Genomic DNA, 27,756 nt, shown 5'->3' with positions numbered 1-27,756 from the left:
GCTTCTGAGCTGTGTGACACGGGGCAGGCCCCTGACCCTTAAACACCAAGCCTCCGGAGTCCACACCAAGGGGCTGGAACCAGCCTCTTGTGTTTTCTTTGTTTAGTGTTTCTTTCCCCACCTTGATGTTATAGCTCTTCAGAGTGATCAGGAAAGAATGTAGACAGGGAGTGTTTATAAATTCTCTCACAGCTCTTTGGTGTTGTGAGCCAGATGTTCACATGCTTGAAAAGCTATCCTGAGAGCCAGCTGTGAAAGCGGGGCTGGTCTCAGTCCTGAGCAGGTGGATGGATCCCCAGTCATCTTGGTCCCCCTCTCTGTCCCCCTTGCCATAGTGACCAAGAACACAGGCTGTCTCAGTGGGACCCTATGGTCGGAGCACTGAGCTCTGTGGAGTGCAGCATGTTTGTTGAGCCTTCCCTGTGTGATGTGGGACTGCTGAGCCAGATCAGTCGCCTACTGTCAAGTGACGCTCATGATCCTCATCATAATGTGAAATTATTTATTGCCTGTTCCTTCCAGTGGAACTGAAGGCAGAGACTCTGCTGCATTGGTTCTTGTTCCCACCCCCACCTGGGTCCTTAGGGTTTAGTATTGCGTCTTCAGGCAGTAGGAGATCAGGAAATGCCTGACAATGAATCCATGAATGAATGAATGAATGAATGAATGAATGAATGAATGAATGAATGAATGAATTTTCCCTGGCTAAAGGGAGAGAAGGAGATTGTCACATTATAGGTGAACTGGAAAAGAATATGCATATAAGTTTATAGATAACATACACATGGCAAATGCTAGCAGGTGTTGAAACAAGGTGGTGGGTACAGCCAGGTTTATCCTGAGTATGTGAACATTTTCATTAAAAAAATGAAGTTAGGATTGCTGGAGAAATCCAGATGAGTGATATCTAACCCTGAATTGGTGAATCAGGAAGGCTTCCTGGTAGAGGTGGCCAGAGGTGCACACAAGAGTTACAGGAATATAAACAGGAGGTGGCGGGGGGCAGGAAAGATTTTTCAACAGATAATAGCACGTGGGTGTTGGATGACCTGGAGGCAGGATAGAGCAGAGTGTGAGCAAGTCAGTGTCAACAGGGCAGGGAGGGGCGACCGTGTACCTGGCCAAGTAGCTGGCTTAATTCTGGGGGCAGTGGGAGCCAGGGAATATTCAAGTAGGAGAGGGACTAGGTAAGCTGCATTATGTAGCTGTTCCCCCAACCCTTCTCCTTCCCCCTAGAGGATGACCAGGGTTTTTGTATGTCTCAAGGAGTATCATTTTAGAGATTAGCTTTTCACTTGGCAAGTTTGTTTTCCTGTAAACGTATCAAAAAGTCATAAAACGGGCACCTGGTTGGCTCAGTCGGTTGAGCATTGGACTCTTGATTTCAGCTCAGGTTATGATCCCAAGGTCATGGGGTCGAGCCCCTTGTCAGGCTCCACGCTCAGTGGGGAGTCTGCTTGAGATTCTCTCTCCCTCAGCCCCTTCCCCCACTTGCATGCTCTCTCTCTCTCAAATAAATAAATCCTAAAGAAAAAGAAAAAGTCATAAAACAGAGGCACTTCTGTTTTGTTTTTTTTTTTAATATTTTTATTTATTTATTTGACAGAGACACACACAGCAAGAGAGGGAACACAAGCAGGGGCAGTGGGAGAGGGAGAAGCAGGCTTCCCACGGAGCAGGGAGCCCAATGCGGGGCTCGGTCTGGGATCATGACCTCAGCCGAAGGCAGACGAAGGCAGAGGCAGACGCTTAACGACTGAGCCACCCAGGCGCCCCCAGAGGCACTTCTCTTAAAGGGATGGAAGGTGGAGAAGCGTCCTGATGGAAGTCAAGGCATCAGGGACACTGGGACACCTAGATGGCTTTCCCTGCCATTGAGGGTGCCAGCCCAGGATACACTCCATCACAGTTTTATCCACTCCGGATGTTTGGCTCTGTGTAGACAAAACAAGTTGTTTTTGTTGGCTTGTTTTTGGACAAAAGTGACACTTTTCTGGCCTCAAAAGCCAATAAGCCTTCTTCCCCAGGCTTAAATCCGAGCTCTCTCTTTGGTGCCACATTTTTGTCCTCCCGAGGCCCCACTCCTTTTGCAAAATAAGCTAAACAAGGCACTGTCAGCTTCGTGGTTAACGGCTCCTGCCATCTGCCCTCAAACATCCCATGGGGTGACTCTGAGCACTCCCTATGTGAACAGATTATGTGTTCTGTCTCGGAAAAGCAAGCTACCAGATGGGGAGGTAGGGCTGGGCATGAGGATTTTTGAAGTCTCCCATTCAGAAGGCCTGCCTGTTTGGCCACGGTCATGTGACTGATGGCCGCCGTGGTCAGATCCAGAGCAAGGGGTGAGCCTGCCTGTGTGTGATTGGAATAGTCTTTACAGAAGGTGATGGATCAGGGTGCTTTATCATGACCACATCCTTGGACCCGCCCTCCACGGGCTCACCTGCGCCAAAATGTTTAAAGAGTTAGCCAGAAAAATTAGGAAACAAGAAACGGTGGACAAATTCTTCTTCACAGATTCATGTTTAAAATACTCAGCAAGGGGCGCCTGGCTCGGTCATTAAGCAACTGCCTTTAGCTCAGGTCATGATCCCAGGGTCCTGGGATCGAGCCCCACATCAGGCTCTCTGCTCAGCGGGAAGCCTGTTTCTTCCTCTCCTACTCCTCCTGCTTATGTTCCCTCTCTCGCTGTCTCTCTCTGTCAAATAAATAAAAATCTTTAAAATACTCAGCAAGATTTCTCCATTACCTGGAGCTGTCCTAAATACTAAGGAGTTCTAAAGATGCCAGTTCTTCTTCTGAAAAGACCTTCCATTCCATGGGGCTCCTTGTAGAATGGGGGCCTCTGCGCCCTGGAAGGGACAGCAGGGACAAGTGTTGGGGCACAGGGAAAAGTCCATATGTGGCCTGAGGTTGGAATTGTTAGGGCATTTGTAGGCCCCTACTGATGAACCTGTGGCCAAAAGATGAGAGAGTTTTTGGGAAGGCTGCAGACAGTGACAACTGTTGGTTTGAAGTTCTTGGTCCCTGTAAAAATTTTATGTTGGCCTGAGTTGTCTGATGAGATTTCTGGGTAAGGACTGAAGCCACCATCCTGGTAATGCGGCCAGGTCTCAGCCCTCAAGCTGACACAGCCCTGGTTCTCACCCAGCTCCATTGTCTTCAGCTGTGTGACCTTTCGCAAGTAGCAAAATCTCTCTGAACCTCTCCCCTACCTGAAAAATGGGAATAGTACCATTTGCCTCCAGGAACAGGTGAGACAGTGTGTTGAGCCTTGACACAGTAAACATTATTGGTTCATTGAATTATAGCAGATCTCTGCATGCACACAGAAATGAACAATCCTTTGAATTATTGAGAAGTGAAGACATCTCCAAGGGACTGGTCAGGCACATCTAGTAATTCGAATGAGCAACAGTGTTTCCAAGTCACCTGCCCTGCAGACCTTGAAGGGAAGAAATTGGCTCCTTTGTTGTCTGCTGTAGTATTTGCACTCTTAGCAGTTCCTGGAGTCCTTAAAATGATTTGTTTTCTCTGAAAGGGAAATGTATCTCCTCCAATCACCTATTTGTTGTTGACCCTCCCACAGGAATGCAAGTTCCCTGAGAACAAAGTGGGACATGTCCTTCTCTGGCATGGCATCTTGGGGGCTTAGCCCTGGTGCTCCATACGCACCTGTGGAACCAGACCTTCCTTCTGCAGCTTTAACCTGGGGTAGTTTCTTCCGCATTGGCACAAGCATCCTTTCCAACCAGATTCTGTTCCTTCAATCCTCCCCCCTTGTAGGATCAAGAAATACAAAACTAACTCAACCATTTGCAAATGCTTCTGTCTGAATGCATGCTACACCAGAACAAAGGCTGTCTGTCTCCCCATTCGGAAGGCTTGCATTTGATTCCTTGTCTGTTCTTTTTCCCCTTTACCCTGTTCACGGGCTAGGGGCTACCTGCCTTCTAGCACCAAAGCGCTCATGCCTCATGGGTAGCTTTCATTCTTCCCATTTCACAGATGGGGAACCTGAGGCCCCAGTGAGTTGTGCAACAGGTCCAGAATCATCAAGCTAGAATATGGCACCTCTGGACCCCATTTCTGACCCATATGACTTTCTCAGCTGCTCCTCTGCCTTTCATAGAAGTCAACATTTGCGCGTTTCCAAGAAGAGTATCACCCTCCCCTTGTACGAGTCACCGATGATTGCATGATGCTGCAAGAGGCAGGTCATAGAACATCATGCGTGCAGGGAGAGAGGGCTGGAGCCCATGCTGCGAATACAGCCAAGGGAGGCTGCAGGATCTGGCACTGGAGGAGGGAAGCCAGGTCCGAGATAAAGCCTTCTTTCCCAGCGCCATCCATCACAGCCCCGTGAATGGGGCCCTGCTAGCCATCTGCACAGGCCCAGGGCTCTGGCTTTGTTGGTTGCCATGGCGACCCTTGGCCCTGACAACAGAGGCGCACTTGGCTATGTGTGTCATTGTGTCCCATTGAGTCTGCAGAAAAGCCAACAGACAGCCGGGGCTGCAGACGGGAAAGGAACGTCCCAGGCCTCAGCCAGCTCTTTTGTCTTGGCCCGGAGAGCAGATATGAGAATGAGAGACAGAGCCTCTTTTGGGGCCCCAGAGAGGCCTGGGGGTCCATTTCTAGCCAATGACTCATGCAGAGATTTTGTGTTCATAGGGCCTGCGAGGCAGCGTAGTGGAGAGGTGAGTCAGACACCATCTTCAGGACATTTATGGAGCACTTACTATTTATTCAATGATTGTTTGCAGCCAGGCACTGCTCTGGGGCTGGAGATACAGCAGGGACCCAAGTCTCATGTCTCGGTTCACACTCTGCTAGCCCATGAGTTAGGTTCAAGGGGTATTATCCCCATTTTACAGATGAGGGAAATGGAGCACAGAGAGGTTGTTTAACACGCCCAAGGTCACACAGCAAGTAGAGGAGTCTGGTTTCACATTCAGCACCCTGCACCCCACCTCTCCAAGAGGCCACCATGGGCTGCTTTCTCCCTGTATTTTTGAGATGTTTAACTCTCAAAGTCAGCAACTCTTCATTTCCAGAGAGATAGGGATCATGCAGTCCTGGGTCAAGTGCAGGGTCCACCATCCACCTCTAAAGACAGTAGTTCTCAGCCTCCCCTCGGGGGCTTCACCAGTGCCTGTGTCACACCCGTGAGACTCTGGTTAGTTGTGCTGGCTGGGGCCGGCCGTAGGTGTTATGCTCCTGGAGATTCTCACACGCGGCCAAGGGTAAGAACCACTGGCTCTGAGCTCGGAGACCCTGGAGGAGCCCATCAACCTTCTGAGCCTGCCATCCTGCAGAAGGCTGAAATTACACGTGAAGGTACATCGCGTGTAGCAAGTAAGCAATAAACAGCTGCCAATGCTTTGATGACTTTTCTTCTTCCTCCAGAGCATTTTTGGGGGGGGGGGCTTTCCCTGAATTCCCTTACCCCATTGATTTAAACACTGCCCTGGCCTCTCCCCATCCCATCCCACCCTCTGAATGCACGAGGCAGATAAGAGGGAGCAGAGAGAAGTAATTAGCATTTTAATTAAAGAAAACGGGCTGGGGAGAGGTGAGTGGGCCTGGAGGGCTCACTGTCTGGTTGCACCAGGGTTTGCAACTTGTTTTGACCGAGACACACAGTAAGAAAGAGCATTTCTTGCAGGTGTCCTGCATGCCTCAAACAAAAATTACCCTCGCCTGCCATGCACTCGGATAGATCCTATTCTGTTTAGTTTATGTTGATTTAAGTTTCCCTTTCAGGTCTGATCATGTCAAGGAAGGACATCCCTCTGTGATGCTAGCCTGCCTTTGACACCAGACTGATATGTGTCTCCAGATGTGCAGATCGCACAGGGCATGGGGGACAGAGCAGAGACATAGATGCTCACACCACCTCGGTGGCAATGCAGTGGACTTCTCGGCACACCGGCCAGATGGTTTTCGGGGTCAGGAGGGGCCGTGGAAACTATGGAATCCAACATGAGGGGAAACTGAGGCCAGGAGAGGCACATGTCTTTGGCTTCTGAGCCAAGCAAGGGCTGCGGTGGACAGTCATGTACACGATGACTCCAGACATGGGCAGAGGGGAATATTATTGTTAAATTGTTGTTTTAACACAAATTTCAGACCTGCACACTAATTTTCATGAGTCCTCCAATGGACCTTTTTAAAAGGGCAGGTGTTGCTGTCCCCGTTTCACAGCTCAGACGTGTTGAGTTCACTCATTGCATAAATTGACCCGGGAACTGCGCTGAGCTCTGGGTACCATGGAGAACAAGAAAAGCCTGATCCCCTCTCTCTTGGGGTTTGCATTTTTCTAAGTATGATTGGAGTGTTTCAGGCAGTAGTGATGTGAGATGAATTATCCTTAAAAAGGTTGGGAACCAAGTAGAAAATAATGCAAGGAAAGCAAGAGAAGAAGCCAGGAGAGCACCGAGGGTATCAGTGCTCCAGTTCAGGCGAGATGATGCGGTTCGTGCCAGAGCAGTTTAGGGACTTGCCCCCAAGCAGGACCCCTGGGCACCCAGCTCCCTACGTCACTGTGGCGGGGGAAGGGGAGCCTTCCTTTGTAACTGCCTTGCATCTGAGAGGCTCCAGAGCATGTCCCCAGGAAGAGTCTGCCTTCTGTTGGGCCCCTTTCCTTGGTGACCCCAGAAACATCCATGGACCTCAGACCACAGAGCTCTAGAATCAAGCACTGCATCATTGGCAGAAAATACAAAAGGGGGGGACAAGTCAGAGACAGGGGAAACTCAAATGTCTGAAGAGCCTATGATCCGCCAGGCTGTTCACATCAGTTGTGCCTAATTCCTAGCACAACCAGTAAGAGAGGCATCGCCCTCCCCACGCCGTAAATAAGGACTCAGGCTCAGAGTGTTTTTGTAAGTTCTGCTCTGTTAGACAGTTACATAAGACAGTGAGCTTTAGAGCTGAAGCCCAGGCTGCAGGCACTGCACACATATCTGTAGTGTCTATTACAGGGCCCATGACAGACATCACTAATCTATCTCAGCTCTGTTTAATCTTGATCTTTGTCACTGGTTCATCACCAGCACCTACACACAGCCCTGGCATATGGCGGGGTGCACTGGTATCTGCTAAGGGAATGACTGAAGCAAGCAGGGTAAATGACAAGCTGTAGCAGGCAGGCACTCAAACACAGGCCTGCATGACCTCACACCCTTGTCTTGTCTCCCATCTCTAAAAGGGGAGGGCCAGCTCCATAATTCTCTTGTTTGCTTTTGTTTTTTTTATTGCGGTCAAATTCACATAAAACAAGATTACCCAAGAACCATTGTAAGTGAATAACTCGGTGCCTTTGGCACATTCAGGCACATTGAGGCAGACATCACCACCAGCTCCAGAACTTTCTCGTCATCCCGAACAGAAACCCCATTAGACAGTCATCCCCACTGGCCCCTCTCCCCGGTTCTTGCAACCACTCACTTGCTTTCTGTCTCTTTGGTTGTGCCTGTTCTAGACATTCCATGCAAATGGAAGCCGTGTGTGGCCCTTCGTGTCTGGATTCTTGCACTGAGCATCATGTTTTTGCGGTTCATCCACTTTGTAGCATCTATCAGCACATCATTCGTTATTATGAAGGACTCTGTGGTGTGGACAGACCCCATGCGGCTTACCCGTTCAGCCGTTGATGTACACTTTGGTGGCTTCCATCTTTGGTATTGTGGATGGTGCTGATATCAACGTGTGTGTACGTGTATCTGTTTGAGCTCCTATTTGGCATTCTTTGGGGTGTACACTTAGGAGTGGATTGCTGGGCGTGCCTGGGTGGCTCAGTCAATTGAGCATCTGACTCTTGGTCTCAGCTCAGGTCTTGATCTCATGTGAGTTCGAGCCCCGCATTGGGCTCTGCACTGGGCATGGAGCCTGCTAAAAAAAAAACCAACAACAACAAAAGGAGTGGAATTGCTGAGCTGTGTGGTAATGCTATATTTAACTTTTCGAGGAACCCATAAGTCTTAAAGGCTAGGGATTTAGAAGCTGGTCTCTGGCTCCTTCCTCCCTCTCAACCCTCACCCCAGTAGGTGCCCTCCAACAAGGCTTGGGAGCCCCCCTCCTCAGCTCACAGTGACCCCAGAATCTCACTGACATGTGGCTTGTTCCATGCACCCCTCCCCCGGACCTGGCTGAGCAGGACCCTTCTGAATAAGATGGAAGAGCTGCCCCCCCCCACATTGAGGGGGTCTCCAGCCGACCCTGTGCGTCCTCTTCCACCTTCCCTTCCCCTGTGATTTCGTGTCCTGGCCGTCCTCACCATGCACCCGACTCTTGCCCGTTCTGCGTCTCATCACCCCTGAGCATTTGCTGGAGGTACCTCCCCTTTCCTCTGTGGCTTCCAAAAATCTGCTCACCTTTGAAGGTGCAGCTCGGGTGACACCTCACTGGCATCATAATCCCCACCAGAATGAATCTCTCTCTGCGTTTCCACAGCACCTTGTGTATTTGTACCAGCAAAAGTCATGATTTCATCCTGTCTTGTACAGAATTACTCGTTGACAGTGAACTGGAAAATTTTTATATACATATCTTGCTTGCCAGGTTATTTTAAGGATTTATTGACATGAAGGGGAAAGCAGCCTAGTGCATTAAATTCTCCTATTCTCTCCCCTCGTCCCTCTGCCACTAAATTATGAGCTTCAGAAAGAGAGGAGTGTTTTACCCATCTCAATACCTACATAATGCAGTGCCTTGCCTGTAACAGGCACCTAATTAATTTTTGTTGATTGAATTAGTGGACTAGAGAAAGTGAGCACATGACATCAACTCTTCTGATTGTTGGAAGCATATTGTGCTAAGAATTCACGTCTGATAGAGATCAGGTTTTGTTATAAGGTCAATTTCAACTGCAGGCCACCGAAATGTCACCGCCATGTATTTCCCGTTGTGACACTTTGTAATTGAAAGTGTGCAGGTGTGACTCTCACTTTTGCAGAGCATTTAGATGTTAATATGTGCATTCTCGGAGATTCTCGCATTTTCAAACACAAGTTTAATGGAAATTAAATTGTGGGGAGTCTGAAGTGCTCCTGTTTGAGACAAATGGTTTTAAATGAGAGCAGCCGCTGGTTCTGCATAGTCACCGTGCTGCTAAATGAACAGGCTTGCTTCAAGTTGGATATGCTGCTGGAATAGATTTAAAAAAAAAAAAAAAAACATTGAGTTATCAAGGAAAGAGTATGGTTTCTCAGTCAATTTATGGTCACATGTTCCAGACCCATGCTCTCCTCAATAACATTTCCTCTGCTGAAAGGCAACACAATTTCCTCTCTGAACTAGATCATTTGTATTCATCAAGCCCCAGTATCTACTATGGTGAGGTGTTTTGTTATTCGCTGAGTTAATTGATGTTGTCATGGGTAAAAGCAAGGGCTTTGGGCTCAGACAGTCCCAGGCATTCCTGTAACCAAGGCCAAATACATAACCCCTCCAAAATTCCACGTCCTCATCTCCCTCCCTGCTGGATGGCTGAGCACATTGAGGGGGATAAAGCGCCCTTCAGAACCGTACCCTGCTCCCTCAGACTACAGTCACTTCCTCCTGGGACGCCTCCCAGAGCCCCCACCAGGAGAGACTTTATCCTTAGCCACCCTGCACCTGCTGGCTGGTGACTGAGGAGGAGAGCCCTAGGCAGGCACTCCCAGTGCACTCCCAAGATGTGGGGCCCAGTCTGATTCTCTAACTGTGCTATTAGCTGGACTCTGTAAGCAAAAGAAACCCAGATACTCAAGCAAGCTAAAAGGGGGGGGTGTGTGGAAAGGAAGGTGGAGGGAGCTTTCTTCTGGACCAGTGGGATGGGAACACTTCTGCCCCAGTCCTTCCATTTGGAGGGACATCTATGATCCTGACACTCCTGGCCCTCCCCCGCCACACCGGCTCACCCCCAGGGATATGGGGGACTCAGGTTGGTCCCAGCAGGTTCAGAAGTGAGTGGTGCACTCATGGCCAGGTTGGGCTGCAGGCTTGAGGTGGAACCAGGGAGCCTCTGTGTCCAGGACCTCCGTCCTCTCTTGCAGCTGCTTCTCTGTTGCACACTGTTCTGCATGCCGGCTCCTCTCCTGGGGGAGGAGGTGTGGACCCCACAGCTCCCGGGACTCTGGCCTGTCCCCGTCCAGTCAGCTGCGGCCAGAGGTTCACACAGCATGGACAGGGCTGCTGGGTCTGCACCCCTGTAGACAGAGGAGGAAGTTTCTGAGAGCAGGGAGGCACAGTGTGCTGAACGGACACCCCAACGCTACCTCCTGCACCCACTTCCCAGGAGCACCTCAGTTGCCTCATCTGTGAAGAGTGGATAATGACATAGCCATTCATCTCCTGGGGCTCTGGGGATGAAACAGGGTGGTGTCTGTGGCACCTCCAGGTGCTCAGGACATGGTCATGCTTGGAAGGCAAGCACTGCACTTGACTGATCCCTGCGCCCTGTGCCCAGTGCCCACAGGGGGGAAGTTGGTGAGGGGGGCACCTAGTAGGTACACCATGAATGTTCATGGAATGAGTGAGTCCTTAAACCAGTGCCAACACCACCCTCCTTTGTTTAGTCTCTGCTTCTAAAAATACAGCTCCATGTCCCATTAGCTCTGGGGTACTGGGTTGGGAGCACTGCCAACACATCGTCCCGAGCTTGGTGCCAGACACCCGCCCACGTGCTCACCCGTGCTGCTAAGCCCGCCGCCGCCCCTAGGTGGCACTGCCTCTGTGCTTTGTTGCAGCGCGAATGGGTGGACATCTACGAAGTGTTAGGGCTCAGCGACTCTGGGGACAGACAGATCTGTTTTCAGACCCACCATGAACCTCTCTGTGCCTCAGTGTCCCCGTCTGTAAAGACAGGACCACAAAGCGTGTGGGCACTCATAACGATAATGAGTATTAATAGTGCCCTGTGCAAAGAGTTTAGCGCAGCGTGCAGCGTGCAGAAAGGACTCAGGAAACAGGGTCCACGAGTTGTGAGACGTGAATGGCTCCAGCACTGTTCGGAGATCCAGCACAATACAACCAAAAATACACACTCCAGATCTAGCAAGAAAACCCACAAACCAAAAGATGCAGGGGGAACACACTTGAATGGTGGCCTGGGACGGGGGTGGGGGAGGTGATAAAAAGAAAACGAAGGGGGTGCTGTTGCTTCAGGACCACAAAGCAATGGGCTACTGGCAGGTCCAGCCTGGGACGGCAGGGCTTGGGAGGGGTCTGGAGGGAATCAACATACAGGGGGCGCTGGAGCTGAGAACCCTCACTCCCGGGGTTCCAAAGCGAAGTTCCACATCCAGGGCACCCCCTCCGTCTCCACCAAACTTGAGAAGGTTGGTCACACTGGAAATAGGCACTCCCCAAAACGGGCCACCAGGCACTGCATGGGGTCCTGGGATTCCCAGACAGCGCTGGGGATCAGTGTTCCGTGTGGGGACAGGGCAGCGGGGCTCGGGGCTCCCAGCCTCCTGTGTCATGTGGCCACTGCATCTGCTCTGAATCTTCCATCTGAGCCCTCCCATCTCACAGATTGGGCTGGCTTGTCCCAGGTGGATGATGCACTGAGCTGGTCAGCTGGCCTGCAGAGGGATCTCAAGCCAGCTCTGTCCCCTTGCTCTGCTTTTCCACCTAGAAAATGCGCACAATGATCCTGCCTGGGGTGTGGTCAAAGTCAAATGAAAACACTTTTATTGAAGGAATCTCTACAACTAATATGGGTCTCAAACCCGTGACCCAGAGATCAAGATTCACATGCTCCTCCAGCTGAGCCAGCCAGGTGCCCCCGGCCTTCAGTTTTTAAAGTGTATCCCCAGTATGAAAGCAAAGGATGTGATGTCAGAAGAAACTACGTGGGAAATGGCAGGGAAGTGTTCCTGGCTGGCCTGACTATGCATTTCTGGTTTCTTCCAGGGTGGAAGCGTGTGAAGGGGGCCTCTGTTCCTGGAGGAGAGGATCATGGCCTTCATGTTGCTCAGCCGGCGGCTGGCCTGCACCTTCCAGCACAACTACAGCCTGCTCGTGCCCAGTAAGCCGTGGAGGGGGGTCTTGGCAAGAACTGGTCCCGATGGGAAACACAGTCCAGACTGGGGATTCTTGGACTGGGAGAGCCCTTGGGGGTTAACGGGCTGGCCAGCCAGTATTTCTGGGGCTGTCTCCCCCTCACACACACTAAAACTGTCCCCATCACCCTCTTCCATCTCCCGTCTCGGCCACATGCTCCTGTCCCTGCATGAACAGCTCTGTGGTGGACAGGAAGCTGATCCGGCCTAGAGCCACATTGCTTGCCTGGAGTGGCGGCCCCAGCAGCCGGAAGGGTCCGGCCTGTCCTCACAGGGACTGTTGGGGAAAACATATAGCTGAGCTTGCTGCCAAGAAATAAGGCTACAAGCATCCTTGTGATTGACCTAAAGGCCAAGTGGGTGTCCAGGGTACTGGATAGGAGGCGGCTACCCCCACCGCACTCTCCCTCACCTGCACCCACCCAACCCTGCTGGCCTGCAACATCGCCCACTCCGCGGCCATGTCTCACCGTCTCTCCGGGGCTTCTGTTTCTCTCTGCCTCACTGAGTGTGGGCAGCTCGGCCAGGCCAGCCTCATCAGCTTGCAGGATCCTGTGAGACCTCCTTCCCAGTAGCCCCACCGGAAGGCACGCATGAATCCCATTTTGCAGGTGAGAAAGCCAAGCCTCAGAGAAGCAAAGTCCGTCTAGCTGCAAACACTGGGTTATCGTCCCTCCCCCATGTGCCTCCCTGGGGCTCTGGGGGAGAGAGGGGCTAGCGGTAACCCCCTTAGAGGAACCCTACATCCCCCCGCCAAGCCTGTCTCAGTTCTCCCAGAGCCCCGTGATTGTCATCGTGGTGTCCTTTCCTTATTGGTCTCATCTGCCTTCTGAAGACAAAGTGCTGGCCGTGGCCTTGGTTGGCATGTAGACCGCAGGTGTTTATACCCTGGGTAGGATAAAGAGCAGGTGTGTTCTCTCTCCCACAGGAGTATTAGCAGGTTTTGTTTTCAAATAAACCTTTTAATTTGGGCTGATTTTACAAGTACAGAGAAATTACTAAGCTAGTCCAGAGAGGTCCCCTGTGCCACGACGTTCCCCACGGTTAAAATCTTACATCACCGGGATGCATTTGTCGAAAACGAAGAAGCTGGCCTTATATTTTACTGTTAACCAAACTCCAGACTTCTCTTTGGATTTTACCAGCCTTTCCCTTGATGCCTCTTTCTGGATCCCAGGATCCAGCCCCAGTTCCCGCAGCGCACTGTGTTGTCATGTCGTCTCCTCTGGCTTGTGACAGTTCCTGTGTTCCCTTGTTCCTGACCTCCGTAGCCTCGAGGAGTTAGGTTTTGAGGTTTTGTTTTGTTTTACGCAATTATAAGAGAAGCATATTGATGCTGACCCATTATTATGTTAAAAATAAACCAAAACCTGACCAATGGTGCAGGTACGGGGTGCTCCAAGCAGGAGGGAGAGTCCTCCCTAGCTAATACTATGGAGCACCTGCTGGGTGCCAAGCACTGTGCCAGGCGCTGAGGATACACCAGTGACGAGAGAGCGCGTGGCTCCACCTTTGCAGGTCATTCTCATGGACATCGGAGCCTTCCCAAGGAGAGAACCAGGAAAGAGCAGTGGGTCAAGACTTCTACTACTGGGCCCTATTTCACCAAGTGAGCCTGACCAGTGGGCAGGACTGTGAGCCTCCGTTTCTCTTCGGGAAAGTGGGGGTGGTACTGATGTCCTCCCTGCTTTGCACATTTCTTGTCTCAGAAGGTGAACAATTCATGTGAAAGCCCTTCGTTTATGCTTCCATTGGGGGGGAGTGGCCTAACTCCCATTTTACAAGCATGGAGGCATGATGAAAAACCAAGACAGATGTGACTAAATCGGAGTTAACAGCTCTGCATTTTCTTGGCCAGAGCTGAATCTTTTTTTGGCACACTTGTGCCAGATGGAGAGAACCATGCCGTGAGATTTTTTTTCTTTTCTTTTGGCCTATCACTTTGACATATCTAGTATGATAGATGATGATAGATGAGTTGATTGATAGATACGAGTTTTTTAATACTAAACCACAGTGTTGGCAAAGATTCGGGAATATGTGCACTCCTACACTGCTGTTGGGCAAGTGGCAATAAGGAAATCGTTGTAAAACAATAGCTAACCTTTAATCCATTTAGTCCCCTGGGAGAGGAAAGGGAGACTCGGAGAAATTATGTCACTTTCCCAGAGCCTCAGCGTGAGCAAGTGGCTGAACCAGGCTTTGAATGGAGAGCCAGGCTGGTCCCAAAACTTGCAGCCTTAACCTCTATATTAGTTATTTATTGCCTTGTGACAAATAGCCCCAAACTTAGCAAGTTAAAATAATGTTTTTTATTTAATATTTTATATAATTATTTATTTATTTCATGGTTCGTATGGATTAGGAATCTGGGTTGGGGGGCAGCTTAGCTGGATGTTCTGGCTCCAGGTCTTTCACGGGGGTACAGCTGAGCTAGCCAGGGCTGCGGTCTCATCGGAAGTCTCACCGTGGAAGCTGGGGGATCCGCTTCCGAGCTCACTCCCGTCGCTCTGGCTGGATTTGGGGCCACATGGACATCTCCACAGAGCAGCTCACAATATGGCACCTGCTTCCCCGGAGTGAGGGAGAGCAGGAGGGTGCTTTAGCCCATCACCACACCCACTGTGCTTAGGTGTTGGTGTGGTGTCTGCACCCATCGGATCACTGTGAAGCTATTAGACACAGTGGCTCAGGGCTGAGACAGTGCTCCCAATGGCATGGCTTCATGCCCCTCTCCCCAAATCATTGATAATCTTATCCTGGCAAATGGAGTGCAGAGACTGAGAGACTAGACAGCAAAGCGGTTACCTCTGGGTGGTGTAATTGTTGGTATTTTCCTCCATGAGTGTGTTAAAAAAAATCAGTGGCGTGCTGCCTTCCCAAGAACAGGAGAAAGGGCTGGAACTTTGCTACTCAGAGGTGACATAGTGCACAACTCTCCTCTGACCATACCATACCTGTGATGCATTTGGCAAAAGACCTGAACAGCCTGGAGAGTTCCCTGCCCCCTTAGAGAACCAGAATGCCCAGGAGAGTGACGGAGAAGGAAGCCCTCTTCCATCAAGTTCATCCTCAGCCCTGTGGTCTTCAGTTTGGCAGATGCAGACACAGACGGCAGCTGTGCCTCTGGCACCGAGCAAAATGACAGCCAGTCTTAGGAATGGAGAGCTCCTGGGGATGGATCAGCCTCTGGGTCCCCAACCCACAGGAGTCCCTGTCCGAGCCGCCACATCCCCTGCTCTCCGAGTCTGCGGCAGTGTTCCTGCTCCAGACGCCTCTGTTTAGGTTAAAGGAGAACCCACATCTCCCGGACAGGATGAGAATGCAAGAGCGTGAGTGCCGTGTCACGAGGCCGTGGCTTACAGTGCATCCGAGGAATGACTGCGAGCTAACAGAGAACAGGGCCGGTGGTCCAGCTTAGCCAGCTGTCACTGCACGAGGCCGTGGCTTACAGTGCATCCGAGGAATGACTGCGAGCTAACAGAGAACAGGGCCGGTGGTCCAGCTTAGCCAGCCGTCACTGCAACCTCGTCCTTCTCAGGGCTGACAGAAGCTTGCCAGGAGCCTAGCTGAGAACTGAGGATCTCCGCAGGGCAAGGAAACCCCAGGAACAGAGGAGACGTACCCTCTTTGTAATCAACTGCCCCCCCCACCCCAAGCATAGGTGAAAAAGCTGAGGAGCCACCCAAAGGCAGTAGCGGGTCTTCCAAGATTGTCATTTGCATCAGAAACCCCCCTTGGAGAAGGAGCCCCACCTCCAGCTGACCAGCCTGCACACAGGCAGAGTCCACTCCGATATCAGCTGGAACGAGGGGAAACGAGGAAAAAGAAACTCAGGAAGAAGAAGGCTCTGTGGGCTGCCCATGTTCCTGAGAACAGCGACACTGGACAGGATGTATTTACTGCTCACCCGGCAAGGGAAGTAAAAACAGGAAAGTCAACCTAAGTGGGGAGAGTCACAGCCTCCACGTGGGAAGGCAGCAGAAGTGGCCCAGAACAAGAGCGTCAGAGATGAGAAATCCTAGGAACTCCTAATCCTCAGTTTCAGGCAGTGGCCATCGATTCTTCTGACTCTGGTTTCTGATGAGAAACCAGACAGTCATTCTAAAAAGGGTATTTGAGACTCCAGAGAGCAAAACTCATGAGAAACGCGTCGTTGTGGTTGTGATGAGGTTAGCTCTATGTATGAATTGGCGCTTGCTGTAAGGATGGTGTCCCTGTGAGTGTGGCACACACTCAGACGGTGATCTCTTCCGTGAAGGGATCAAAGAACTCTTTACAAATATCCTCAGAGGGGTGCCTGGGTGGCTCAGTCGTTAAGCTCTGCCTTCGGCTCAGGTCATGATCCCAGGGTCCTGGGATCGAGCCCCACATCGGGCTCCCTGCTCCACGGGAAGCCTGCTTCTCCCTCTCCCACTCCCCCTGCTTGTGTTCCCTCTCTCGCTGTGTCTCTCTCTGTCAAATAAATAAATAAAATCTTTAAAAACAAAACAAAACAAATAACCTCAGAGCCCAGAGATAAGGATGAGTCACAAAAGGCGCGGTGAGGGGCACCCAGCCACTGTGAAGAATGCAATTCAGATACTTGAGAACTTATCTGTTCAGCAGAGAACACTGTCCGAGCTTCTAGCTGGTGAATCAGAAGTGCGTGGTGTCTGTGAGGGCTGTACCTCCGAAGTGAGCTGCCCCCTGATGCTGGAACCACTGGGAAGGTACCCTTTATACTCGCTCCAGTGGCCACACCATTGGCTGCTATGTGTTCAGATGCGAGGGCGTGTGGAGCAACCACAGCAGGAAGAGCCATAGTAGACAGCGAATCTTCTATGCAGGGCTGGCAAATGGCACTGTGGTCACCTTCATCAAGAACAATAAACGACTCGAGGTCTTTGAACACCATGGTCCTCCGGCTGTCAACTGTCTCGCCACAGCTGAGGAAGGTGCCTCCAAAGTGGCTCATTGTTGGGTCTTGTGCCTGGACCATGAGATGCACGGAAGGGACTCCTCCTCGGAGTCCTCCAGAGGGCCCCAGCAAACCGTCCTTTGCACGTAGGTGGTGTGTGACCTTGTGTTCAGTGGCTCCAGCCCAGCTCAGTTAGCCTATGCCTACAGTATTTGTATTGGTGACCTCACATGGATCTGTGAAAGTCACAATCACACAGTGACTGTAGGAATATCCTAGGAAAAATGATGGTGGCCTCGTGCCTGGAGAAGTTTGTGCCTGTGGGTCACAGACCCACAATCAACTGCAAGTTTACGGAGAACACAGAGATATGATTATTTATATGACCACCCTTAAAAGTATGATTTATCCCGGCCGACATGATGCCAGTATTCAGGCTGCGAGGCTAAATCCGATGCAGAATTACCGCTGTCAAAAGGTGGCATGGTTGCTCTCTGATATTTGGTGTTTGTAGATCATTCAACACAGTGTCTGCTTGCTGACCACATGGACCCAAACTTTCAAACCCTGAGATGTCACTGGAGGAAGTGTGCTCTTTTCACAGCTAGGAAAGGATCCAACAGGACACACAGGATGACGTACTGAGGATAACAGCAAAACTGATACATGAAGTTTTTGCCTCCCATCTTGGGAGGTCATTAGTTGAACTAATTTCACATCGGCCCCACGCAGAGGCCGTGGTCTTCCCTTCCCCAGAGAAGCAGGGAGGAAGTGGTGTCCAGCCAGGCTCACCCCCAGTGCGAGTCTGGGCACCTCTATGGGATGATAAGTTACACTTGAAGTTCTTACTGGAGGTTTATCAGAATTAAACAGATTTTAAGGAATGATACTTCTCTGGGACAGCATGTAGTAATTTATGCTACTAGTATTCTCCAGATATTATAGATCTTAATTGGTTAAAAAAATAATAAGTAGGGTGGACACTTGGGGGGAAGGAGGATAAGGTTTTTTAAAAGAAAAGCAGAGCATACAACTCCAGTTGAACTTGACTTTGACTTTGGCCAGGCTCACATACAGAGCCCTTGCTGTTTGGGAAACTGGCATTCATTTATTACTCTCACTCTAAAGATCAAGAGAACAGTAAAAACATTTGATAGCTGTTTTTATAGTTTGGAGTTAAACATTGACTCTGGATTGGCGAGGCCCCGAGGGTGGCAGGCATCGTCATCAGACCCAGGGGGCTGGATGGACCCCCCCACCTTGCGGGTCTCAGGTGTTGAGGCACACACCTGCCTCCTGGCTGTGCTGCTTTGTTCAGGAATGAAAATGCTGGGTAGTTCAATATTAATTCAAACTTTCTTTGCTTCTTTTTTCCTCTAGGAATTTGTCTTTGAAGGAAGTGAGTTGTTTTGCTGCAAATGTTTCATTTCAGAGCCCGGCACTAGATGAGATGAAAGATAGTCTTTGGGAAAGGAGAGGTCTGAAGGACAAATTCTCAGCTTAGCCGCTTACCAGCTGTGTGACCTTGGGCAAACTAGTTGACCTTTCTGAGCTTCAGTGTCTTCCTCTGTAACATGGGAATGGTCATAACATCTACCTCCCAGGGGGTTGTGAGGCTTAAGTGAGACAGTCCACGGAAAGTGCTTGGGATGCTGCTGGGTATGCTCACCATGAATTCCTGAAGAATGGACGCCTCTGCTCATGTGACTTGTCATAAGAGATCCCAGGAAAGGAAATCTGGTTGTTTTCTTCTGTGGTTTATATATCATCATTATATTTCATCATTAAGAGAATACTTGAGGACACCTGGCTGGCTGAGTCTGTAGAGTGTGTGACTCTCGATCTCAGGGTTGTGAGCTCAAGCCCCACGTTGGGCGTGGAGCCCACTGTAAAAGAAAATATGCAAGAGAATATTTGTTGTGTTGGTATTTGGTTATTGTCCTCTACAAAAAGTCACAATTGAGATACAGTAGGAAAAGCAAAAGTATCGGACCTGGGTTCGATTCCTGGCTCTGCAACTGACTTGCTATGTGGCCTTGGGAAAGTTGCTTAACCTGTCTGCTCCTCATCTATAACCTGAGAACCATCTCTCGAGAGGGTTGTGGATAAATAAAAACAGTAGATGGGAGTTCGCCTTGGTAGGGCCAGCCTAGCACACCGTGGGTGCTGAATCCATGCTAGCTGCCCCATCTTCCCATGTTCGATAGCCCTGTTGCCAGCAAACTTACCAGGCTGTGGTTTTCAGAATCTCTGCCCGGAGGCCCTGGCCCTCTTTTGTCCACACCCACGAAGACTTGGCACATGATAGGAACCGATGCAGCTCTTGATACAGACCTGTCCCTCAGCTTCTCTGTCTCGTGCCCCATCCCTCCCTGATCCCCAGGGGATGGATTCTCGCCCTCTCTCCACTCCCCTGCCGCCGTCTGCTCGCAGCCTTGGTGTCCTTGTACCCATAGCCCCACATGACCCCACTCGCGCCTGTCATTCCTCTCGAGACCCTTTCAGCTGCGGCTCCCACTAGGGATCTTCCAGCTCCGGCATTTCCACTTCCCAGATCCCAGGAAATCTGGCTGCTTCAGCAGAGTGTCAAGACACTTTCTGGAGAAAGGAAGAGCGGACCTGTGTGTCCTCATTAGAGGACAGCTTGCAACTTTGAATTTTTCACTTTCCCTCTTTACTGGAAACAGAGCAGGACCCACACCAGTTAAGAACTGTTTTTTATCCAAGCATGCGTCCTTGTTTTATGCAGGTCTAGCTGGAATCAGTCTGGACCAGTAACCCCGAGTTCTGGCCAAGGGAGACGTAAACAGTTTAATGTAAAAAAGAAGTCATCAATATGTTCCACGACCTTTAACTCTCTGCTAATGGGACAAACTCCTTAGGGATTCCCTTTTCATTTTTAGATCAAACAGAAGACAATAAAAGCCGGCTGCTTCATGCCTTAAAATAAGAGTAGCACTGTATTCTAACTGGACTTCATGTTCAAAGGGCTACATTTTGTTACATAATTAATTTCAAAAATCCTCTTTGATATCCAGAGCAATTATGGAAAATCAAGAATGAATTTAAATATGTTTTCTAATATGGCTTTGTAGAGTTTGGCAAGCTGTGTGTGTGCGAGACAGAGAGAGGGAGGGAGGGAGAGACAAACAGCCTAGCATGTTCTTTGCTTCTCTGAGTTTTGGTTTTCTCTCCTATAAAATAGAAACAATACTGTACCCCTCAGGGTTGCATAAAGAGAAGTGAAATTATGTATACGATTTACATGTGATTCCCTAGTTTGATGCAACCCAAATAAGAGGAACTAACATTTCCCACGTGCCACTTACGTGCCAGGAAGATCAAAGATGAGCAGGGACATTAAAGGGATTTCTGGGGGTTACTGATGATCCGTCACCCCACACTTACCTTGGGTTCAGCACAGATATCTTTCAGTCAGGGATCAAGACTTGGGGTTCAGGCTGCCCTTTATCTCAGCCACATGCTGAGCTCAAAAGCCTTGTGGGTCTAGCCTGGGAACTCCCCTCTGTACATTTATTATGATGCAGAAATGTGAAATGGATCTCAAGCAAGTAACTTGTGCCCCCCAATTTTTTTTTAACAAAAAACATCTATAAGTGGGGACCACCTGAAAATTTTAAGAGTTTTTTTTAAGGTTTTATTTATTTGAGAGAGAGAGAGCGGGAGTAGGGGGAGGGGCAGAGAGAGAGGGAGAAGCAGGCTCCCCGCTGAGCAGGGAGCCCAATGCGGGACTCGATCCCAGGACCCTGAGATTATGACCTGAGCTGAAGGCAGACACTTAGCCAACTGAGCCACCCAAGCGCCCCAGGGACCACCTGAATTTAGACATTTGATTATTCCTCCTAGGTGATTTTTGAATGTCACAACTAGGGGCACAACTCGGGGGCGGTGCTCCTGGCATCTGGTGGGTGGAGCCAAGGACGCAGATAAACATCTTCCAGTGCACAGAATGGCCCCACAACAGAGAGTTATCTGGCCTGAAATACCAGTAGTGCTAAGGGCTGAGGAACTCTGCTCTATAGAGACATTTGGATATGTTTGGTTATAAATTAAATTTTGGCAAAATTTGGATAATTTTTATAATTGGACCTTTCACATGGTAATACCATGGCCATCTTTCCATGTCCATAAAAGTTCAAAATTTCCAGGGGCGCCTGGGTGGCTCAGTTAGTTAAGTGTCCAACTCTTGATTTCAGCTCAGGTCCTGATCTCAGGGTTGTGAGGTCACATTCCACATTGGGCTCCACGCCCAGAATGGAGTCTACATAAGATTCTCTCCCTCTCCCTCTGCCCCTCCACACTCGAGCTCTCTCTCTCTCAAAATAAATAAATAAATAAATTAATTAATTAATTAATTTAATTAAATAAAAATGCCCATGTCCCTGAAATAGTGGAATATACCATATTGTGTTTAGCTGCCATCCATTGTTGGAAATTTAGGTTGTTTTCTTGTTGAAAGACAGTATTATTATAAGTATTTGTAATGTACATTTTTGTGTACTGGTCCCATTATTTTCTTAGGGTGAATCCTGAAATGAGATTGCTCAGTGGAAAGGAATAGGAAGGCATCATGAGCTGATACTCACAACAGCAGAAGATGAGCATACCTATTTGCCTACAACTTCACTAGCACTAGGCTTTCCCATTTGTTAGAATCTGCAGTGTTTTTGTGGTGCCCAGGTCTGGCCAGGCTCCATGTTCAGGGGTGGTCTGGCTAGAATGGGGTTGAGGTCCTGGCACTGTTTCTATTTGGGGACATTGGGCACCTGTTAGGGCAGAGTCCTCATTATACCTACTGTTACCAGGGAATCTCACCATCTTTGTCTACTACAGGCTCCAGACACATCAGTCAAGCCGCAGCCAAAGTCGACATCGAATTTGATTATGATGGGCCCCTGATGAAGACTGAAGTCCCAGGGCCTAGATCTCGGGTGAGTTGAGCACACTTGAGTGGTGTTCTTAAGAACGGAGCGGAAGGAGTCCATGAGGCAAGAACACAGTGAAACTTACAGACCTGTGTTCTTAGCTGCTTTCAGAGAGCTTACCACTAGAGATCCAGGATTAAAGTAGGCCATTCTGCCGCGAGAAGTCAAAGACGCCTTCTCAGGGGAGATGTATCAATTGTCTGTTGTCACAGTAATGCTGTGCACAAATTACAGAACCTCAGTAGCATACAGATGGCTTATGCATCTGGGGTTAACTGGGAGTTAGCTAGGCAGCTCTGTTGGGCCCATCTACATGCCTGGGGGATGACTGACCACTGGTTGATCTAGGCTGAGCTTGTCTTGGTCACTGCAGTGACTTGGCTCTACCCCATGTGTCTCTCATCCTCTAGCCACCTGGGCTGGGCTCATCCTCATGGCAATGGCAGAGAAGAGCACATAATGGGTCTCTTAAGGTCTAGGCTCCACATTGGTGTACCATCACTCCTACCTCATTCTGTTGGCCAAAGGAAGTCACGTGGCTTGCTTTGAGTCTAGAGTGAAGGTCTGGGGCAGAACATCTGACCAAAGTCAGATGAAGGATAAAAAGGAAGAATTCACCAAAGGAGTGCATTATTCTTTTGTAGACAAGGGGAATGGTATGTGGAGAGGCGTGCAGGGTGACAGGACATGGCATATGAGACACATTGGGTAGCTCTGAATCCCTGGAATAGATGTTACTGTGTGAGATGGAAGAGGCACAAGATGAGTCTGATGAGGGATGTTCGTGCCTCTCCTCAAAGATGCTACACAACCTGCATGTTATGCATTTCAGAAGGCTGACTAACCTTGGCTCTATATTGTGATGTGCTATACTGTTTCTAATGTTTGCACCGAAAAAATAACAGTGTAAACCTTTTTAATACAAATTGGCTTTTTTCTTTGCAGATTTTGCAGATTTTATCCACAGTGTCACTTTTTTTACTGTCAGAAGATATCCCTTTTGTCACTGCAACTATTTTATAAATCCAGAAATCTTTGTACTAATGCAAGTGATTGTAGTTACTTTGATAGCATTTTACCAAAGGAGGTACATTTGGTAGGGAGGAAGGAAGGAGGGACATTTTTTCATGCTTATTTCTGTGGAGGAGTAGTGGATTTTAATTTCATAGTGGTGAAATACCTGGAATAATTTTTTTATATTGTCATTAATATTAGTTTCTATTTTTATGTGGAAATACATAATTTTATGACACTAATTGCTAAAGTTGATTTTATGTTGGATTATTTTTATAGATTAAATCTTTGTAGTAGTAAAGCACCTAGGTCCCAGTTCCCAATTTATAATTCCCAGTTTCTATATAGACTTGTATGTGTGGTTTTTGGAGTGTCCAGATTATAATTATAAATGGTTCTTTGATGAGCAAGTTTATATTTTCAGTTGATTTTATTTTTTCTAACAGTGTTAAAGCCTTTTTTCCCAAATGAAAAGGGAACCAGGGCGCCTGGGTGGCTCAGTCCATTAAGCGTTCGACTCTTGAGCTCAGCTCAGGTCTTGATCTCAAGGTCACTGGGTGTGGAGTCTACTTTAAAAAAAGGGGGGGAGACCTATGCTTTTATGAGCACTAAATAAATACCTTTAGCTTAAATATTTTATTTTATTGTTATCCTTTCAAGTTTCTAAATCTCTGTTACACTGGTAATGTAACTGGCAGGAATAGTTTCCTGCCAACTATTTATATTAAGCAATTTTTAAACAATTATAATATTGCTGATTAATTAACTATGAAGTTATTGGTATAAGCGTCGGGGGAAGCCCCAGGACTTGAAAGACTTGAGGTTTCTTTGGCAAGCGTGTGTCCTTGCTATAATGCTTTTGCTCTTCTTGCCTGCAGGAGTTAATGAAACAGCTGAGTATAATTCAGGTAAGTGAGAATGAGCTAACATCCCCTCCACTGCTTCTCTGTCGTGACTTAGTTGAGGGACACAAACATTTAGGCTGTGCCAGCTCTTTAAAAAAAATGCAACGGACTTTGTTCTAAACCTTTTTTCCCCCCTAATTTTCCTTATGATTTCTTTTTTTACTTATTTGTTATTTATGTGTTAGTTTCCACATTTTGGTGAACTTCCCAAATTTCTTTCTGTTACTGATTTCCAGTTTCATTCTGTTGTGGTTGGGAAACATATTTTGTGTGATTTCAATCCTTTTAAATTTACTGAGCCTTTTATATTGTCTCTCCTGGAAAATGTTCCACATGCATTTGAGGAGAATGTGTGCTCCACCACTTTTGGGTGGAGTGTTCCATAAGTGTTTGTGGGACCTGTTGGTTTAGAGTGTGGTTCAAGTCTTATTTCCTTGTTAATCTTCTGCCTGTTTGTTTTATCCACTATTGAAAGCCAGCTATTAAAGCTGCCAGCTATTCTCTTATAACTATATTTTTCATCACTTTTGCCCATTTTGCTTCATGTATTTTGGGCCTCTGTTGTTATCAGGTGCTTACATGTCTATAATTGTTATATCTTTTTAGTGGACTTCACCTCTAGAAACACTTTTGTTTAACAGTTGATTTTGTCTGATTAATATAAACCATTTCAGCTTTCCTAGGATTGCTCTAAGAATCATGTATCTTTTTCCTTACTTTCAACCTATTTGTATTCTTGAACTGAAAGTATGTCTCATGTAGACAGCATATAGTTGCATCTTTTTATCCAATCTGACAGTTTCTGATTTTTGATTGGGTTGTTTAATGCACACACAGTTAATGTTCTTACTGTTATATTTATATCTTCCATTTTACTCTTTGTTCTCTATATGTCTCATATATTTTTGTTCCTTTTTTACTTTTTTTTGCATTAAGTGGGTATCTTCTAGTGTGCTACTTTAATTTCTTTCAGAATTACCATATATTTTTTAGTTTTCTTCATGGTTGCTCTAAGGCTTACCATCATCTTAACATCAGAATCTTCTTCAGATTTATTTCTGAACCTTTTGTTTTTGTGATATATAAAATACAGAAAAATTCATAAAATACAAATTTACCACTTAGTAAACTATTATAAAGCAAACCATTCATGTAAGCACCCACAGATACCCTCCGTGTGACCATAAGAATGGGCAGGACGTGGTTTACTTCACCAGTTCAAGCTTCATCCCAAAAGACAAAGAATCTAGAGGATTGTGGCAACCCTGAATCAGTCTCTGTTTTCTCCAAGAATGCAGAAGCTGTGCACTTTTTCTGCAATTATGAAGAGAGCCGAGGCAATTACCTGGTCGATGTGGATGGCAACCGGATGTTGGACCTATACTCCCAGATTTCCTCTGTTCCCATAGGTAAGAGTTGGGATACCCACCCTCGTATGTACCTCCTCTCTCTGTTAGTTGTGGCGGTCCAGACTTTAGATGCTCCTTCCAGTACACACATCCCTGTGTGCTGCCAGACACTTCCTTCAAGGGCAGAGAAAAGGAACAAGTAATTGGTAGAGGGTCTCTTATAGGGACTTTATGTGTTTTCTCTTCTCTCATTGACTCTTCCTCGAAACCCCACAGGGTGAGTATGTATTAATGCCCCCATTTTGTAGATAGATAAGCAAAGCTCAGAGAGGTGACATGGCTTGCAGAAGAAGCATGGCCGGGACATGAGCTCAGGTCTGTGGAACCCCGGCCTTTAATGTCAGCTGTCTTAGGTTAGGTGTCATAGAAGAGCCTGAGGCAGGGGTTCTGTGCAAGTTGCTTATTAAGGGCATACTCTCAGGAGACAGGGGAGAGAGGGAAAGGCTAAGAAGGATGAGGTCTCAGCCAGAGACTAGCCATGGCCTGATCCCACAGGGGGCTCTGGAGCATGACTTGCACCCCAGTGTTGGTCCCAGGCAGCGTCAAAGAGGCTGGCCTTTTTGTATCCCAGTGGCAGTCGGTCATTACCTGTTAGGTGCCTGCAGGAAGGACATGGCTCATCTCTTGGGCAAAGGGGCTTCCATTCACCAAGGGCAGTTTTCCAGAAAAAGAGGCAGCTGGAGCTGTTACTGGCCCCCACACAGGCAGCTGGGAGAGGGGTGGCCTGCCAAGGTGAGCAGTCGGGGCACCAGCAGCATGTGCCTCACCAGGCTTACCTCTGGCCCATACAGAGCCTGGCTTGCTGCTAGAGGAGGGCACGGCAGACGGTGGGATGGATAGGGCTGACACAGACACACAGATCACTGCTGCGCTCAATGGTCTGTGGGCTGAGCATCTCATCTGGTGAAGCCTGTCTCTTCATGCATGATGCCAGTCCCTATTTATTTCCCATTGAGATACGATTTAGACAGTAAGGTGACTGATGCTTTTTTGGAAGCCCATCATTCAGACACACTTTGGCCTCTGAAGGCATTTTGGGTTCTTTGATTTACACAACCCCGTCTGCATTCTCGGTTGGAGTGAAAGGGCCGGTTCTGGAGTTCTCAGAGTCAAATCCTAGCTCTACCATGTAACAGCCATGGGCTGCAGGCCCTTCTCTTCCCAGCTAACTCCGCCATCCTTCTGCCCCCAGCCCCTGCAGGCCTCCCTCAGTTCTCATCCCCAACCAGCAAACAAATGTATGGGGGCGTAAGAAATCGGGCCAGCAGAAGTTGAAAAAGCACAGGAGTTCTTTTTTTTTTTAATTTATTTATTGTTATGTTAATCACCATATATTACATAATTTGTTTTGGTGTACTGTTCCATGATTCATTGTTTGTTCATAACACCCAGTGCTCCATGCAGAATGTGCCCTCCTCAATACCCATCACCAGGCTAACCCATCCCCCCGCCCTCCTCCCCTCCAGAAACCTCAGTTTGTTTTTCAGAGTCCATCATCTCTCCTGGTTCGTCTCCCCCTCTGACTTACTCCCCTTCATTCTTCCTCTCCTGCTATCTTCTTCTTTTTCTTTTTTCTTAAAATATGTAAGCACAGGGAGTTCTGAAAGTTCTCCTCTGGCTGCCTTTCCTCCCCTATCTGTAGTCTTTGAGATGATTTTTTTCTAGCTGATAACTAGTGAGAATTTGCCATAGGCCTGGCATATCGCTAAGCACCTTACACACTATCCCATTAGACCCCCACAACAGTCCTGTAACTGTAGGTTTTTTAACATCATCTCCAGCTTACCCACGGGGGCCAGGTTTCAAGAGTTCACAGGGTTTGTCCAGTGTGTGCAGGGAGCCCAAGGAGTTGAACCAAAGGCCCTCTGCCTCCTAACTTACTGCTGTGATTAGCAGCCTCACAGACAGCTGCCCCGCCCTGCCCTGGCCTGCAGGGCAGGGTCCCACAGTGTTAGAAGCCCAGGCATGGATTTCCTTGATCAGAAGGACCAGCTTTGCTCTCATCTCTTCCTCTGAAGTCAGTAAGACAAGCTGCATCTGTGGTTTAATAAGATTTTCCTGGAACTGGCTTATCTACTGAGGCAGAGAAGTCATAAACACCCAGGCAGCCTGATAAAGAACCAGATCTGAAAGACCTCTGGCTAAATACAGTTGGAAAAAACCCACAGAGTGCTCCTTCCTTGAGTAATGAGCACCCTGCAGCCTTGGGCCCAACACGCCCTTGAGTAGGGCGGGAGGGCAGGGAGGCTGCTCATAGCCCTGAACCCTTGGACCCCCAGATCATCCCCCCAACACACACACCAGTCTACCCTCCTCGAAGCAGGAGGTGAAACCACAAGGCTCTTCAAGTCCATTCACTCTTTGATGCTGCAGAGGAGAAAGTCTCCCCAGAGTAGCGCCAGGGCCTCACCACCCCTCTGAATTTGCTAGCCTCCTCTGGTGGAGCAGAGCAGGCCCCAGGCCCAGAGCCTTGGGCAGACCTCTCACCTCAGTGATGCAAGTCCCCTTTCCGAGTAAGTTCATTTAAGGGCG

The 27,756-nt window shown here is 48.6% G+C and overlaps 1 protein-coding gene and 1 pseudogene across 4 annotated transcripts in view; both read left to right on the top strand.

The window, feature by feature from the left end:
- Positions 1 to 27,756, top strand: part of ABAT (4-aminobutyrate aminotransferase) — an 83,170-nt gene that overhangs the window by 33,110 nt on the left and 22,304 nt on the right. For all 4 annotated transcript variants that reach the window (XM_025860224.2, XM_025860222.2, XM_025860223.2 and 1 more), the window contains exons 2-5: positions 11,902 to 12,016; positions 21,805 to 21,902; positions 23,789 to 23,818; positions 25,107 to 25,224. In XM_025860224.2, the coding sequence (XP_025716009.1) occupies positions 11,947 to 12,016; positions 21,805 to 21,902; positions 23,789 to 23,818; positions 25,107 to 25,224 (316 nt within the window). In that variant the 5' untranslated portion in view covers positions 11,902 to 11,946. The remainder of the gene's footprint in view (positions 1 to 11,901; positions 12,017 to 21,804; positions 21,903 to 23,788; positions 23,819 to 25,106; positions 25,225 to 27,756) is intronic.
- Positions 13,428 to 17,664, top strand: LOC141374033 (zinc finger protein 106 pseudogene; annotated as a pseudogene).

Source organism: Callorhinus ursinus, unplaced genomic scaffold (assembly GCF_003265705.2).
Source record: "Callorhinus ursinus isolate GAN/ISIS: 27379988/994484 unplaced genomic scaffold, GSC_fseal_2.0 scaffold13, whole genome shotgun sequence".
NCBI lineage: Eukaryota > Metazoa > Chordata > Mammalia > Carnivora > Otariidae > Callorhinus > Callorhinus ursinus.
Note: the sequence above shows the minus strand (reverse complement) of the source record. Positions and strands in the feature narration are given on the sequence as shown.